General features: G+C 37.4%; 1 protein-coding gene across 7 annotated transcripts in view; it reads left to right on the top strand.

Annotated features, from left to right (window-relative positions):
• The window catches only part of Senp7 (SUMO specific peptidase 7), a 108,284-nt gene that overhangs the window by 80,774 nt on the left and 9,298 nt on the right, over positions 1-18,212 (top strand). For all 7 annotated transcript variants that reach the window (XM_028867510.2, XM_028867514.2, XM_028867513.2 and 4 more), the window contains 6 exons: positions 692-725; positions 3,676-3,855; positions 7,812-8,080; positions 9,688-9,821; positions 11,222-11,338; positions 13,486-13,608. In XM_028867510.2, coding sequence (XP_028723343.1) covers positions 692-725; positions 3,676-3,855; positions 7,812-8,080; positions 9,688-9,821; positions 11,222-11,338; positions 13,486-13,608 — 857 coding nt within the window. The remainder of the gene's footprint in view (positions 1-691; positions 726-3,675; positions 3,856-7,811; positions 8,081-9,687; positions 9,822-11,221; positions 11,339-13,485; positions 13,609-18,212) is intronic.

Below are 18,212 nucleotides of genomic sequence, written 5' to 3'. Positions count from 1 at the left end.
AAGCAAGTATAGGCAGACTTATTTGTTAGTAAGGGAAAAGCAATCGTCAAAAGACAAATCTGATTTAGATAGTACATGGAAGGTTTTGTCTTGAGTACAATTATAAATACAACACTTAAGCTGAACAGACACGCAGAAGACAGCCAGAGGAAATACTTCAGTGAAGTAGAAGGATCAGAAAGAGCAAGGACCTCAGTCAGAAGGGAGTTCCCGAAAGGAACAAGGGAATGATTGCCAAGATAAAAGAATATGGTGGGGTATAGCTGAGTCTTCTGATACGTTTAAAGTCTCATTACAGATAGACAGGGTGTTGGCACCTTTGTTTGATCAGTTGACTCTTGTGAGTTTGGTTAATCCCTAAGAGAATAGTCTTCTTTGGAGATAGCTGCCTTGTGTGGTCTTCTGGCATTTCTTTGGACATTGTCTTACCTCTTAAAATTTCAGGACACACTTTTGAAAAGTAGGGTTTTACCAATTTTTATAAGCGATTATTTTGGTAAAGTTACTTGCACAGTTAAAGACTCTTAACCCTAAAACTAAGTCTTTATGTTGAAATAGTTCTTTGCTTTGATTCTTAGTACTTTTACTAAGTACTAAAAATTGAATAGTACTAAATACTCTAATACTAAGAAAATTGAGTAGAAACGCACTTGGAGTAGTAACTCATTTTTTGTTTCATGTTTTTTTTTAGTTCACAACGAAGTATATTAAAATCCCATTTCAAGGTAAGCCATCTTCTCTTAATGACATTTTTTTGAGTAATTCATTAGAAAAAGTTCTGAAATTCTTTCACAAGTTTTCCATCACTTTTCAGCATAGAAAATAAATAAACTGAAGACAGTTTAATAACGTTTGATGTCAACATTTTTTGCAGTTCTAAATAAACCTTAAAATGTTTTATAGTACCAAAAGGAACATATTAATTATTGTTTTAATGACTATAAATCAGATGATAATAAAGTACTCTTGTAAAAATTTGACAGCCTAAGTATTTGATATACATGAAAATGATTAAGAACTAAAGGAAAAAAAGCACATAAGCATATAGTATATATTTGTATAGACAGAGTTTTTTAATGCTATATCTTATCTAAGTAGAGCAGAATGGAAATGTAACTACAAGCTTAAATAGACACAGACTGTTTTCTCATTCTGTCTACAAAAAAAAAAATCCAGAATAATTAGTGATGAAAAATAATAACTGATAGAGAATAATCTCTTTAGAGAGTGAATTATAGAAAGAACAAGGAAGGAAAATGTACACACAGATAACACTTCAGATATGAACTAGAGTAAGAGAAGCTTCGTGGCGACATTGAAGACGTAACTGAAGCAGCTTCAGTTCCTCGGCTCCTGCATGTTCAGACTTGAAAACTCTGTTATGGTAATAAATCCATTGACTGGATTAACCATTTAAGTAGTGAGAACGTATAAGCCACACAGCATCTTAATAGCCCTTGCTAGAAAACACTATTGTATTTAAGAACTAATTATTAAGAGCTAGCGAAGTGTTGTCCTTGCTGAGCTCGTGTTCGGGCAGTCCCATTGGGAAGACTTGGTGGATGTGGCTTCTGATATCCATAGGAGACACACTCTCAAAGCAAACTCCCTGGTCCTCTAGCTCTTACAGTCTTTCTGCCCCTCTCCCACGATGGTCCCTGAGCCTTAGTTCAGGTGTTGTGTTGTAGATGTATCACTTGGGACTGGGATCCACAACTGCAGTTTGATCAGTTGTGAGTTTTCTGTGATGGTCTCTGTCTGGGGGTAAGAAATACACTTAATCTGTGGGCATAAAGACAAATATTTAAAGAGTAGTTAGGGATAGTGGTGGTTGTAGGTTCTTTTTCCTCCAAGATCTGTGGCTTCCCCAGCTCTGAATAGTCGGCTAGGTTTCTAGAACCAGGCATGATTTCCCTCTTGGTGCGGCATCTTAAGTCCTTTTAGAGAGCTGTTGGTTACTACCAAGGAATGCATGCCACTGCTTCACCCTTTGGATTATTGTGCCATGCTGGTAGTCATTGTGGTTCATAGGCATCATAGCTGGGTTGGACTGTTGGGTGCCTCCCTCTTTTGGAAGCCTGCATGGTGGCTTCTGGTAGTGCGAGAGCTCGTCCTCAGGGAGGAAGTATTCAGGTCCATTCAGCTTAGGGGTCTCTGGGCCCTGTGTCTGATGTGCTGGATGTCTTCAGCAGTCTGGACTTACCTCACCTCTCCGGGGCAGCTAAGGGCAATAGCCTGTAATTTTTTTTTTTTTTTTTTTTTTGGTTTTTCGAGACAGGGTTTCTCTGTGTAGCTTTGCGCCTTTCCTGGAACTCACTTGGTAGCCCAGGCTGGCCTCGAACTCACAGAGATCCGCCTGGCTCTGCCTCCCGAGTGCTGGGATTAAAGGCGTGCGCCACCACCGCCCGGCGCCTGTAATGTTTTGGGAGTCCCTTGGACAACTCTGACCAACAACTCTAAAGGAGGTTTTTTTATCCTTGGTGTTGGGGTTTTTGTTAGATGGTCTTTGGGTCTTGGAGGGAGCATTGGCAGTCCAGATGGAAAGTTTCATTTACACTATATATGTATATGTGTACATAGACTTTCTATGGATTATAGGGATTTTGAGATTGGTAGTAAATAATATGATTCTTTATGACTTTTTCAGACGTCCTTACTGTTATTTTACCCCCTCATTTCTCTGGATTTAGCTCCTTCCCTAATGAGAGGCCCTCCACTTTCTCATTTCTCCTTCACTTGTACCACCCCTTTAGCCCTCCTGCAGTGATCCCTTTTCACTTTCCTGCTTCTGCACTAACTCTAGGCTGTGCACTCACTTGTGAAGACTTGAAGCTAGGAGCCTCCAGTAAGAGACAGCATACAGCGTTTTTCTCTCTGAGTCTGGTTACCTCACCCAATAGGATCTTTTCTAGTTCTGCCTATTTACCTGCAAAGTTCAGGAGTTGTTTTTTTTTTTTTTTTTTTTTTTTCCAGCTGCATAGTGGTCCATAATGTATATGCACCACACTTTGGTTATCCATTCGTTGGCTGTAGGGCATTTATGTTGTTTTCATTTCCTAACTATTGTGAATAGAGAAGCAATAAACATGGCCGGGCAGGAGTCTGTGAAGAACAATGTCAAGTTCTCTCAGCACATGTCAAGATGTTTTGCCATAATTTCTTTACTGTCCACCTCTTTTCTCAGATGAATTATTATTATTTATTTTTTTGAGATTATAATAAAATTACATCATTTTCCTCCTCTGTCCTCCTTTCAACCACTTCAATGTACTCTCTTTCTCTCTTTCAAATTCATGTCCTCTTTTTCTATAATATAATATTGTATATTATATAATTATATAATATATATCCCTAAATATATCACTGCAACTTGTTTAGTCCCTGTAGTGTTACTTGTATATATGTTGTCAGGACTGACCATTTGACATTGGATAACCAGTTGGTATGTTCTTCCTTGGGGAAGGCTGTTTCTCCCATTCTCCTCATTCCTTAGGTGACAATTTAAATTTCTCCTTTGGCAATTTCACACATGTTCCTCCTCAGATTTCTTCTGGGCATGGTGCTTCATCACAGCAATAGAAACCCTTACTAAGCTAGACAGTATATCAAGATGTATCAGAGATGGTGTATGCCTAAATAGATTACATTTTAAATTGCTTGTTTTATGTCTTTCAGTGTCCATGAATGAGATTTCACTGTTAGTGGACACCGCACACTTAAAGAGGTTTGGGTTATGGAAAAGCCAGGATGATGATCACAGTAAGAAGACCCAGGCTATCCTTTTCCTCTGGGTTTCCTCGAAGTACCTTCAAGAGATTCAGACCCAGTTAGAAAATCCCATATTAAGCCAGCAATGTGAGTATAAAGATCATTTCTAAAATTTAGGAGAACCTCAAAGCTTATATGTGAAGTCATTTTTTTCTAAGATAACTTAATAAACTTTTTATTTCATTGGATTGAAATTAATTTTTATTGAATTAAAATGTTATCCATTAATATTAGATAAATTATTTTATTTAGTCACGTGACTTTGCCTGGTAATTTTATTCAGTTATGGAGAATTATCATTAGAAATGAAAAAAATACCTTTAAAAGAGTCTTAAATGTTGTTTACTTTGAAGATAAAGCATTTCTGTACCATTAAAACTATATTTTAGTCAGTTATCTTTGACTATATTCTTTTTTTGACTCGTTATTTTACTTAGAATATAAAACAATTGTTTTATTATAACATTTTTATATTTTATGTACTCTGTTCGTATTTGCACTCCATTTCCCATTCTTCCTTCTCCTTCCTGCTGGCCCCCTTCCACCTCAAAATAGTCCGCTTCTGCTTTTATGTCCTGTGTACATGTCAGGTGCATCACTGATACATAGAAAAGTTACTGACTGTCATATGTTGGTTTTGTATGCTGCTCATTTGATGAAAGTCTTGATTGGATCTAAGATTTTTCTGGTGGGATATTTAAATTATAAGATCACGTCACCTGCAGTGAAGATAATTTGACGTCTTCCTTTCCTGTTGTTATCACTTTTACTTTTCTCTTTTGCCTTATTGCTCTAGGTAAGGCTTCATTCCCTAGCCTGACAAGAGTGAAGAGAGCACCCTTACCTTATTTCTGATTTGAGGGGCTCTCTCCATGTTTCTATGTATGTAGCTTTTATTTTTTTATTTTTTCAAGACAGGGTTTCTCTGTGTAGCTTTGCGCCTTTCCTGGAACTCACTTTGGAGACCAGGCTGGACTTGAACTCACAGAGATCCGCCTACCTCTGCCTCCCAAGTGCTGGGATTAAAGGCGTGCGCCGCCACTGCCTGGCGTATGTAGCTTTTATTGTGTTGAAGAATATTCTTTTTATTATTGGTTTATTCAAAAGGATGTTGAGGTTTTTGGGTTTTTTTTTTTTAAAGCCTTTTCTGCTTTGATTAACATGATCCTGTGATTCTGCCCTTAGTGTATTTATGCAGTTGTATTACAGTTATTGATTTGCATATGTTGAACCATCCTTGACTCCCTGGAATATTACCAGCATGGTGATGCTGTATGAGTTTTATCAGGGTGGTCTGGAATTCAGTTTGCAGGGACTTTTTAAAGCGATTTTACTTCTATGTTCATTAGAGAATTTGGTGGACAGTTTTCTTATGTGTTGTGCTCTTATCTGGTATTGATACCAGGGTGATCCTGGCTTTGTACAATGAGTTGAGTAGTGCTCCTTCTCCCTTTCTATTTTGTGGAGTTCTCTGAGGAGCCGTAGTGTTGATTTCTCCCTCCCTCCGAGTGTGTGTGTGTGTGTGTGTGTGTGTGTGTACACCTGTGTGTCTATATGGCCTGTGTGTACAGGTGCCCATGGAGGCCAGAAGAGTGTCAGATCCCCTGGAGTTTGAGTGTCAGGTAGTAGTGAGCTCCTTGATGTGGTGTTCGGAACCAAATTCAAGTTCTCTGGAAGGGCAGAAAATACTCTGAACTGATGTTTCTAGCTCTTTTACACATTTTTTTTTTTTTTTTAATGGTCTGGAAGAATAGGGCAGTGAATCTGATGATCCTGTGCTTTTCTTTCTTGGAATATTATTTAGTATTTTTTTCAGTCTTGTTGCTTGTGGTAGATCTTGTTAATTTTTAAAAATATTGTATCTTCTTGAATTATCTTTGACAGGTCATGCTTACCTAGAAATTTGTTCATCTCTTCTAGATAGTCCAGGATTTTTGAATGGATTTTCTTTTTTCTTTCTTTCTTTCTTTTTTTTTTTTTAGGTTTTCTTGAGACAGGGTTTCTCTGTGTGACTTTGGCACCTATCCTGGAACTCACTCTGTTGTAGCAGGAATCTTAAAATTCTTATTAATAAAATCAAACCCGAGGCGAGTTATTGGGGTCCATGCTGGTAGATCAGAGAGACAGAACAAGCCACAGCTATCTCACCTCGCCAATCCTCAGCTGGTCTTGTCTCCTCAGACTGGAGGCCTCTTAGTCCTCATCCGGAATGGGTCTCAGCTGAATTACTGCTCAAAAGCCTGAATGCTTAACCAGCCAAAATCTTAACCAGCCAAAATCTCCTAGTTTCTGGTCCTCACGCCTTATATATCTTTTTGCTTTCTACCACCACTCCCTGGGATTAAAGGCTGGCTTTCTGGGATTAAAGGCGTGTCACCATGCTTGGCTATTTCCAATGTGGCCTTGAACTCACAGAGATCCAGAGGGATTTCTATCTCTGGAATGCTAGGATTAAAGGTGTGAGTGCCACCATTTTCTAGCCTTTGTATCTAGTGGCTGTCTGTTCTCTGACCCCAGATAAATTTATTAGAGTACACAATATTTTGGGGAACACAATACCACCACATTTCCTCTCTTTTTGTCTAAAATTAAAAAAGCTTATAACTAATACAAGAAAAACTATCTTCAATAAGTATATGCAATATACAGTCAAGATTACATTAACAATGTCTAGTCCATAAACATTTGACAGATCAAGACAAAAAACTCCATTACATATATTAACAATGTCTAGTCCAGTAACATCTGATAAACTCAGACCAAAAAATTTTCATTACTTATCTTATTTAAAACAAGTAGTTCCTTTTAAAAGGTAGATTCCATACTCTGTAGCCCAGGCTGGCCTCCAACTCACAGAGATCCGCCTGGCTCTGCCTCCCGAGTGCTGGGATTAAAGGCGTGTGCCACCACCACCTGGCTAGATAGGTTTCAAAGTATTCTCTAAAGGTCCCTTGGATTTCATAGTTATCTCTTGTAATAGTTCTCTTTTTATATCTAATATTATTAATCTATGACTTCTCTTTGTTTTGATCAGGTTGACTAAGTATTGCTGAGCTTTCTTTTTTCTTTAACTTTTTTTTTGCATTTATTTATATGTGTGTGCAAAACACACACACACACACACACACACACACACACACACACACACACACTCACGCACGGACCCCACAATGCCTGTGTGGAGGTCAGAGAACACCTTTTGAGAGTCACTTCTTTTCTTGTACCATGTGGCTCCTGGGGAAAAAGCTCATCTCCCCAGGCTTATATACATATCAGACTTCTAAGACTTGAGTGCTTTTCTGTGTGTTCTCATAGCACACACATAGTGGCATATATGTATCTTGAAATACCAACTTTGTTTATTTTGCAATTCCCAGGGGTATCTGGTTTAGAATTAGGTAAAGTTAGTAATATTTATCCTTACCTCTTTGATCTCATTCTCCCCTCTACTTTTTTATATTATGCTAGATGTTATAGAGAGTTAAATTTTATACTCATAAAATTAATAGTTTCCTCTTCTAATTACATACAATAGAGAAATTCATAATCAGATAACAAGAGGCTGTGGAATTGTGGGTGAGTTGATAATAATTTTGTGTGTGACTATTACTGAAATGGTTTGTTAAAATGAGGAAGGACGTATTTAATCCGAATGCTCTTTTAGTTGACAGATAGATCTATGGCAGAGGCCAGAGTAAAATAAATAATGGCTCAATTGTCATTCATTCATTTATACACTCATAGCAAATACTTGTTAGCACATTTTTAAATGCCAGGTACAGCAGATGGAGCAGTCAATATTGTTTGGAATTTTCATTCCAAATGAAAATGAATAGAAGTAGAATAGGAGCCTAATAATTGTGAATTTGGGTTTTTGACTACTAACTGTCTACTTCAGAATTTAAACTTGTCTGTTATTATCTAACATACAAAATACTTGGTTGAGTTTTACATAAAATCTTTACTGTTATCCATAATTAGATTAATTGTAATCATCTTTAAAAAATGTGTTGATAAAAATTGGTTTCTTTTTTCTTTTATAGCAAAAGCCGGTGAATTCATTTTCCTTGAGTTAAACAGTTCCATTTCACAAACAGAAGAATTGAAATTGAAAGATATTATGATGGAAATAAGTATGACCAATGGAGAATCGGAACTCTCTTACCCATTGTCTTGGGTTCAGGCGTTTCCTTTGTTCCAGGACTTCTCTCCAAAAGAAAGCTCTTTTATTCATTATTACTGTGCTTCCACTTGTTCTTTCACGGATACAGCTGCTGCTGATACAGAATCGAAGAGGAAGTCGCTGTCTCAGGTCAGCATACGACTGACCGAGGAGAGAGAGTGAAAGTGGTTTCTCTGGTCAAAATGCTGTTGTGTTAGAAGGACACGGGCAAACAAAAAGAATTTCCAGGGTCAATGCTGGAAAGTTTCTCCAGCAAAATCAGTAGCGATAGGATGAGATTGTAACCGGAGGACCGCGTAGACATCCCTGGGTCTATACTGATGTAGATATGGAGTAAAGAACTGAATGAATTAATAAGTGGTGTGGACAGTTATTCGAGTAGAATTCAATATTGTAAAGAAAAAGAAAATACAAAGTCACAACTAAAACACTATATTTATGATTGTTGCTGGCTGCCAGGTTCATGAATGCATTCTGAATTTAATGGATAAAAACTCATGGAGAACTAGCATATATGTATAACCTCAAGTCCCATACCCCAAATATTCATTAAGTTAGAAAATGAAAGGTAGTACTCTGTAGTGGAGAGACCTGGCAGACGTCACCATAGCCATGTGAGTGTAGTTAACATTGTCTGCAGTAAGCCATGCCCTTCACACTGAGCAGGGCAAACCACTTCTGTAGTCTTCTTCTCAATAATGTATAACCCAGACAAGAAAAGACTGGGAATTATGGGATCCTGAAATAGAAAAAGGACATTAGTAGGAAAAGCAGTGAAATCCGACCAAAGTCCTTGGCTAATAGTCTCTCAGTGTTACTTTTTTACTTTTGATAGTCAGATTTTACTGATTTCTGATATTAAGCTCAGGAGGATATAGATAGGGTTTTTCTTTTTTTCAAAATTCTATAAGTCTAACATTATCTCAAAACCATAATAATAAAAAATATTATGTTTAGAGGTCTTTTAGATGGCTTATTGGGTAAAGTGCTTGTTGTGCAAGTTTCTGGAACTCACAGAAAGCTAGAAGAAGAGAACCAGCTTCCACACACATGCTATGGCTCATGCATGCCCATACATAAGCATCATAAACATACATGCACAGTGTTAATGGTAAATAAAAGAAATAAAAAATGTTATGCCTTTCTGTAGATTGATAATATACTTGTGACTTGTAGAACTGTGAATTATGTCTAGAAGGAAAAATATTTTCTAAGTAGCTATGGCACACACGTTTGTTCACACATATAGATATGTACATAAGTGTATTCTAAGGCTCTTCTACCCAAAAAACCCATGGATACTCATAATAGTGTTAGGTGAAGCAGAAAGCTGAGCTATATCACATATACAAATTTATATATTACTCTTAATTTAATAATAGAATATCAGTTATGATATAAGCTCAGTCTCCTTTAACGTAAAATTTTATTTTTTTCCTAGTATTAGCTACCTTTTTTGATTATTTTGAACCACAAAGTTAAATTCTCCTTTAATTGTGGAACTCATACCTGGAAGTAGGACTTTAGGTTAAACTTTAGCCCTTGTATTGTATATGAAATCTTTTGATAAAAAGTAATTTTTCATTTGATGATATATGTAGAGCATATACATATTTAATAGTGTATTTGTTACTCTTTGATATACACTTCTTTTAGTTACAAATCTAGATTTGACCTCTGTGTTTTTCAAAACTAATGTTTGTTTCTATGTACTCATAAGAGTCTTTTTCTCCCAGCTCTCCAGTACAGAGACCATCAAGCCTACGTACACTTTCCTGCAGAAACAAAGCAGTGGTTGCTACTCACTTTCCATTACTTCAAGTCCAGACGAAGAATGGCGAGAAGTCAGGCACACCGGACCCGTTCAGAAGTAGGGGCTGCGTCACATCGTGACTGTTGCTCTGTCGTGGTGGTTGCTCGCACCTTGCTGTGGCTTTGAGGCAGTTTCCCTGCTGAGATGATTTCAGTTTTACTTTCATGCCCCTGGCTAGTGATGGAAATAATTTTGTTTATGAGGCACATAGAAATTATCAAGCAAATAATAGGTGTCGTTTAATTTAATTTTGTGTCTGTATGAAAAAAAATGACTCACCACAATTTGGAAACATTAAAGAGCTTATTGAAAATCTTGGAATAGCAATGTATGGTTTTGGAAATTGTACCTCTTATAGATAAATATATGAAAAGGAAACGAATTTGCTTATTAAAATATTTCTCAGTTTAGGTAATTTGGTGTTTAAGTTCTCTTTTTAAATCTTGATAGATTAAATTTTATATGTTTTCTGTTTGTGGTAAGGCAGAGGATTCTGTACATTGGAGATTACTTCTTTAACTCTGAGTATTTTTTCCCTCCTTTTTTTAAGCAATTGAAAGCACAGGATAGGCAGTAACTGGTTACATAGAAACTATCAAATTAGATTTATTTTTTTCAGTTTTCTTGTTAAGTACTTTGGTATCAAGAAGAAATCAACTGTGGACAGCACTTGGTTTCATGTTGTTTTTCTGGTATAAGCATTATAGCTTTATTAAATTACTACATTTGCCCATCAAGTGATGCCCTAACGATTCCAAGGCTATAGCCTGTAATTCACTTCCGGCATTCTCTCTGACTTTTAAGGGGGAGTGCCAGGAGATGCTTCTGAGCTGTCACTTGTCGTCTGCCACTCTCTGGTTATGATCTGATTGTTTCCTGTGTGTTCTGTTAAGTTTACACTGTAAGCACTTTCCTAGGGAAATGTATTCCCTAAGGTTCCATTATCCACCTCCTGACCACCAGAAAGATTGAACTGCTTTTGAGTGCTGGCTTTTCTGAACAGAAAAGAATTCATTGGAGATTCAAATTTAGAAATGCAAATTGGAGCATTAGGAAATTTTTGCTTTATTACAGCAGTTGTTGAAAGTTAAAAATTATGTAAAAGAGAGACAACTTTAAGGGTATTTGTAACTGATCATAAGATATGCCCTTTTGCCTAGATGTGTATTCGACGTTAGTCTTCTGGGACTAGCCCCATGGAAGTTAATGGAAAGAAAAAGCTAATAGCCAGCATACCATAGGAGATTTATGAAACCGTAGAAAAATATAATTGGTTATGTTTTAGCAGATACTTTACCATATAAAATTTAGCTATGGATAATATTACCTAGTAGCTATTTTATAAAAATCTCTTAATTAATAATATATTAATATAATTTATATAAATATTACATGTTATATAAATATATTTTATATAATATAATGTTATATTTTAACTTTATTTTTATTTTTTAAAGGTTGATTGTTTATCCTCCACCACCTACCAAGGGGGGCTTGGGAGTAACTAATGAAGATTTGGAGTGTTTGGAAGAAGGAGAATTTCTTAACGATGTAATCATTGACTTTTACCTTAAGTAAGTACAATAATGATCTCATTTGTTTTATAGGTTTTATTGTAAAACTTAAGGTTTTTTTTTATCAGTTGTACTTGGGTTTGAACCTAGAGCCTTGTGCATAGTAGGAAAGCCCGGGACTGAACCTAGAGCCTTGTGTGTGGTAGGAAAGCCTGGGACTGAACCTAGAGCCTTGTGCGTGGCAGGAAAGCCCGGGACTGAACCTAGAGCCTTGTGTGTGGTAGGAAAGTACTCTGCTGTTGGGCTGTACCCCTGCCTGAAAACAAGTGTCTTTGTCCAAATTATTTTCAATTCCAGTCAGAAGTAACCAACAAGCTTTCAAATGATTCAGAGAGCACTTGCCTACCAGAATTTTACTGCGGTCGACTAATTCGGTTGCATTCTCTCACCATCTGTAGACACTACACCTCGCAGAAAAGCGACTGCCTGCTGTTTTGGCTTAGTTTTTAAAATGTGTTGATTTTTTGATGTGTACTTTTTGAACACTGTGTATTGTGGTGAAGGAAGGATTTACAAAATCCAATATACTTTGGGAACAGAAAAGAAACAACTCTGTTCAATTATCTTTTGTCACTGCCCTAGAGGTGGTGGGACCTGGGAGAATGGAGCTGATAAATGAGGCTGACTAAAGTCTCATGCAATAGCCAACTTATTCAGAGCATCACTTTACACTCTGAGGGTTAAGAATGGTCACGTTTTGTAGCTTTGAATGTTTGATTTTTATTGATGATTGAATATTGTTGAGTTTCTATAAATGTTTTAGTTTTCTGAGACACGGTTACATTATCTGGAAGTAGTCTGGTACTTTTAGGTCTTATATTAAGGATACAGTTATCTTTATCATTTGCTAAAATGAGGCCAATGAATTAATTCCTATTCCCAAGGAGAGATTCTCCTGAGTACTTGGTCCTGTGTCGTGAATGATGATGTTGCCCAATTTTACTGGCAGGAATAGATACTTCATCTGAGTGAATCTGGCTACCATTCTCTGTTTCTAACTTGAGTACTTCCCTCACCACACGCACTTACGAACGCACGCACGCACGCATGCACGCACGCATGCACGCACGCATGCATACACCAGCGGCATCCTGAAGATGTGAGGAGCTGCAAGCTGTCCTGAGTTCTCTGTCTCTATCCTTTTTTCCTTTCCTGTACTTTGATCTATACACTTCAGCCTCTGAAATTATTAAACTATTAAAACTGAGTAGACTATCAAGAATAGCAGTTTATTGATTATGGAAACTATAATCACTAAGTGATTGAGTTATAAAGTGACACTGAAGAAATATTTTAGTATGGAAATAGATTAAGAATTTAAGCTGGGACTACTCCAGTTACTAAATGTTTTCTAGACTTATGTGTACCATAGTCTTACGTTAATCATATTCATGTGATTATTTGGTCAACATTTCCTTCTATTTTGACTTCTTTAGGCTGCAGATACTACCCTTCTGCTGTGTCTCCAGTGTAAATGTGGTGCTAATACATGTTAGGAATTTGGTAAATACTTATTAAATAAGTGGGCAATTTCTACTTTAAGTGATTGTTTTTGATAAGCAAGAGATAAAACTAAAAGAGAAGCTGAAAGCCCAAATCATAGAAAAATGCAAAATTTCTTTGAATTTAGCTAGCTGGACGTGTGACAGTAATTTCTAGTTCTTTTTTCTTTCTCTTTCTCTCTTTCTTTCTTTCTTTCTTTCTTTCTTTCATTCTTTCTTTCTTTCTTTCTTTCTTTCTTTCTTTCTTTCTTTCTTTCTTTTTCTTTCTTTCTTTCTCTTCCTTCCTTCCTTCCTTCCTTCCTTTTTTTTGGGGGGGGGGGGAGTTTCGAGACAGGATTTCTCTGTGTAGTTTTGGTGCCTGTCCTGGATCTCACTTTGTAGACCAGGCTGGCCTTGAACTCACAGAGGTCCCTGGCTCTGCCTCCTGAGTCCTGGGATTAAAGGTATGGGCCACCACTGCCTGTCAATTTCTAGTTCTTAAGAGGTAACTGAAGAAAATGAGATAAAATCTAAACACAGAGGCCAGCCTGGGCTACCAAGTGAGTTCCAGGAAAGGCGCAAAGCTACACAGAGAAACCCTGTCTCGAAAAACCAAAAAAAAAAAAATCTAAACACAATTTCCTTTGTGGGCTTGCTGCTTTACAGGTATCTTCTACTGGAGAAAGCATCAGATGAACTTGTTGAACGAAGTCACATTTTTAGTAGCTTTTTCTATAAATGCTTGACAAGAAAGGAAAATAATTTAACAGAAGATAATCCAGATCTCTCGTAAGTCTGTCCATTGTAATTAAAGTCTTAAAGGAGTTTATTGTGTGTGTATGGGTGCATCATGCATGTGAAGGTCGGGGTACAATTTGAAGGAGTACATTCTCTCCTACCATGCGCATCCTGGGGATTGAACTAAGTCACCAAGCTTGTTAGCAGGTGCCACAGTCAACTGAGCCAGCTCTCTGACTCTTAAATTTTGAGACAAAGAAGACTATTTTCATGCTCCTGGTGAAGTGGCTTCATTGTAATAATCCCAAGAGCAAGCATATTAACACTTTGGTAGGTCACTGGTTTGTCAGGTTCAAGAACCATTTCTTACCTTTCACTGTTTGCTCTATAAGGAGGCTGGTTCTTGAAGCTGCATTTTCAGTGCATGACCAGTGTGGGTAGGTACTAGAGGTTAAGAGAGCAAGGAATAAAAAAGCTAGTCTATTTCTTCCCTACGCTTTTTGCTTTGGATGTGATTTTATCTGAGGTCATAATCCTTGGGATGTCTTTTACTGGAGATGGTTGCTGTCCCTCTAACTTCCACTGGGGGGCACTGCTGCTTTCCTTGATGTCCACCCTGGGGCCATAGCAGTGCCGACTGCTCATCTCTGATTGCCTCACTGGCCTTTTTAAAGTGTGTACTCTGTGTTAGATTCTGTTAACAAAGACGTAGGGCTGTGGTTTGTTTGTTTGTTTTTCTGGTTAGTTCCTTGCTGACATGTTACTATTTCATTAAGTTAGTATAACATAATATGAAAACCATGCTTATTTGCACAATTTTGCTAAATTTCTCTATTCAGTATTTTTTAAAAATATTTTTGATTAAGAATTAAAGCTGTTGAGCAGTGGATAGGACTAGGTAAAAATGAAGAAGTGGTTACTATTTCTTAGATAGTAGAAACTCAGATAGTTATTGTAGCATAGACTTTCATAAAACCTGCCTTATGCCCAGCAATTTATGTTAGAACCCAATGAATAGGTCCCTGAACATTTATTTTTTTTAAGCATCTGTTTTCTACTTTATAAATTTCCAGAGTACAGTTTTTTTTTTTTTAAATTCATTTCCTTTCTCCATATCAGTGCTTTTAGATACATAGGACCCATATAGTATATCCCAATTCTTTGTCTATATGTATGCCTGTATATGCCAGTGTCTATGGAGGTCAGAAGAGGGCATCTGATACCATGAAACTGGAATTACACACAGTTCTGAGCTGCCATATGGGTGCTGGGATTTGGAACCCAGGGCCCCTGGAAGAGTAGCCAGTGCTCTGAGTCATCTCTCCAGCCCCTATCCTAATTCTTTAAATGAAAAAAGAAATCGGCTAATTAAGGATTGGAGAGTTAGAAAAGGACAAATAGCTAGGGAGTAGTAGGCCTGGACTTAAATCCTTATTTTTAATTTCTAGTCCAACATTTTCAGTGCCTTAAAAATGATGATGCTGGCCAGGTGGTGGTGGCGCACACCTTTAATCCCAGCACTTGAGAGGCCGAGCCAGGCAGATCTCTGTGAGTTCAAAGCTAGCCTGGTCTACAGAGCGAGATCCAGGACAGGAACCAAAGCTACATAGAGAAGCCCTGTCTCAACACCCCCCACCCCCCCAAAAAAAAAGATGATGCTGGGCTCGGCATGGCATGATGACTTAGCAGGTAAAGGCGCTTGCTGTCAGGCTGATGACCCACGTGGTCAAAGGTCAAACCAACTCCTGCAGGTTGTCCTCTGACCTTCATGTGGGTGCATGGCATGCGGACCATATGCACACCTGCTCACACACATACATACATCAGTAATAAAAATTTAAAAGTCAAACATTGGAAGTAATAATTGTGATGGGTAAATTAATATGCTTTTTGAATTTGTTATATATTTTGATAAAAAGGATAAGAATATAGAGGATGAATAGTCATTGATTGCATGCTTTGAAGTCGAATGGTAAACAGAGTCATTTAACTCTAATATTTTTTTAAGGTAAATAATAATTTATAATAATGTAAAATAAATGATTATAATAATCTTTATTAATGGAAACTAAAAGAAATTAGGTTAGTTATACACAGTTGAATACAATTTTCAAAGTTTGGTTATTTCTGTTGTTGTAGTGTTGGGACATAATTTATGGTTTGAGTTGGGACACTTGTGACGATAACAGAAGGTTCTTTTAATAGTATACACTAGATAATTAATACATAGAGGCTGTCTTTGACAGGCTAGGATTATGGTCATCTTTAAGTGGCTTTTTTGGTTTAGGTCTTATATTGATGGGCAAGGCCTGTCAGAATCAAAGAGAAAAATCCAGTTTGAAAATATTTTTGATAATCAGGCTTAGGAGAAGGCATACAGAAGGAAAATGTTATTGATCAATTTATTATTTATAATTTCTGATGCCCTTCAGTTCTATTTTGTGTATACAGAAATTAATAATTGGGATTGTGCAAGTAATCCCACATTATAAAATTACAATGTAGAAATTGTAATTGCCTTAAAAATGATGATACTGGGCTTGGCGTGATAACTCAGCACATAAATTGGCATACTCATCTTCAGTGTGAGGAGGGGAAAGGTCGATCCTGCTGTGTTAGTGGGTTAGAAAAAGCTCTTGTATTTATCTGATCACACAGAAAAATAATAACAATGTTACATGAATGGTATATTATAGTGTAGGAAGGGTGACATAACACATAGGAGTGCACACACACACACACACACACACTCACACACACACTCACACATGTGTTTAGTCTGATATATTCATATATATGTAATATATATATTGTTTTTTGAGACAGGGTTTCTCTGTGTAGTTTCGGTGCCTGTCCTGGATCTTTCTTACTCTGTAGACCAGGCTAGCCTTGAACTCACAGAGATTTGCCTGGCTCTGCCTCGCAAGTGCTGGGATTAAGTGTGCCACCGCTGCTTGACATTTGTGTGTGTGTGTGTGTGTGTGTGTGTGTGTGTGTGTGTGTATATATAATTAGTATTCACAAAAGGATTCATACAAATTATTTTTAAAAAGACATAATCTAAAAGCAATTTAAGAAGAGAGGATCATTTTAGCATCAGTTCAACAAAAGGCCAAAATTACTAGTGTTACCACTGTAGGATAAATGGCTTACATGCTCATCACTATGCAAGTTTGGATTTTTCTATTCTCCCTAAACCTATTTCACAACACAACATTTGCTCACCTGTAGTCAAGCTACCTCTTCTCAGTTTTCTGATATGTTCAGCCCTTCCATATTTTCTTCTGAATCTCTTCTAGCACTTGTGTTTCACAGCAAGAGCTCTATCTATAATCATGCTCTTTTCCTATTATCTTTGCTTTCTGTGAGGCCAGCGCCATCTCCAGTGACTTACTCAGTGCTTGGTGTTGTGGAATATTACTTTAGCTATGTAAAGATGTGTCGCACTTGTTTAGGTTGCAGAATATTACTTTAGCTATGTAAAGGCGTGTTGCATTTGTTTACATTGCATTTGTTTAACTGGGCAAAGATACGTTATATTTGTTTATGCTGCATTTATTTAACAACGTAAAGATGTATTGCCTTGCCTGCCTAAGGCACCGATTGGTCTAATAAAAAGCTCAATGGCCAATAGCTAGGCAGGAGAGGGATAGTCAGGGCTGGCAAGAAGTGAGAATAAGTAGAAAGGGGAATTTATGCTTGAGAGTCGAGAAGGAGAGAATGAGGGAGAAAGAGAGGAAGACACCTGGGGTCAGCCAGCAAGACATGAAGTAGGACATACAGAAAGAAAGAAAGGTAAAAAGCCCCAAGGCAAAATGTAGATGAAGAGAAACAGGTTAAATTAAGTTATGAGAGCTATCAAGAAATAAGCCTAAGCTATGGCTGAGCATTCATAATTAATATTAGATCTTCATGTCGTTATTTGGCAGCTGGTTGGTGGCCCAAAAGCAAGTCTGCTACAGCTTGGAACATAATAGGAAGTCAAAACAGAGGACGGGAGTAATGCCTATCACTAAGTAGAGAGAACTGTGAGATATTTAATTGGAGGTATTTTACACAGTTAAGAACTGAGAAAGAGACCATATATAGCCTCCGTAGTTCTTCTTTATTTAGTGTTGTGTGTATGAATGTTTGCATACACGTGTGCAGGTGGAGGTCAGAGGACAGCTTTCAGGAGCTGCTTCTCTCCTCCCCTCTGGAGTCTGGGGATTGGATTGAGGTCGTTGGGCTTGTACAGCAAGTACTTTTATCCGCTGAGCCATCTCACCCGCTCCTAGCCCTTAGATTTTCTCCTGTCATCCTTGCTTCGTTCTGTCTGATATATTCCTCAATAAGGTTATCTTAAATATGAAGCCTACTAAACACCAGCATAACAAAACAAACTAGGTGTTCATCTTTGATGGTCTCAAATAGAGAACAGGTTGGTAGTTTATATACTAGTTGAAGTAATTGTTCCTAATTTTTTTTTTTTTTTTTTTGGTTTTTCGAGACAGGTTTTCTCTGTGTAGCTTTGCGCCTTTCCTGGATCTCGCTCTGTAGACCAGGCTGGCTTCGAACTCACAAAGATCCGCCTGTCTCTGCCTCCCGAGTGCTGGGATTAAAGGTGTGCGCCACCACCGCTCGGCAATTGTTCCTAATTTTATGTAATTATTGAG

Source organism: Peromyscus leucopus, chromosome 12, assembly GCF_004664715.2.
Source record: "Peromyscus leucopus breed LL Stock chromosome 12, UCI_PerLeu_2.1, whole genome shotgun sequence".
Taxonomy (NCBI): Eukaryota; Metazoa; Chordata; class Mammalia; order Rodentia; family Cricetidae; genus Peromyscus; species Peromyscus leucopus.
Note: the sequence above shows the minus strand (reverse complement) of the source record. Positions and strands in the feature narration are given on the sequence as shown.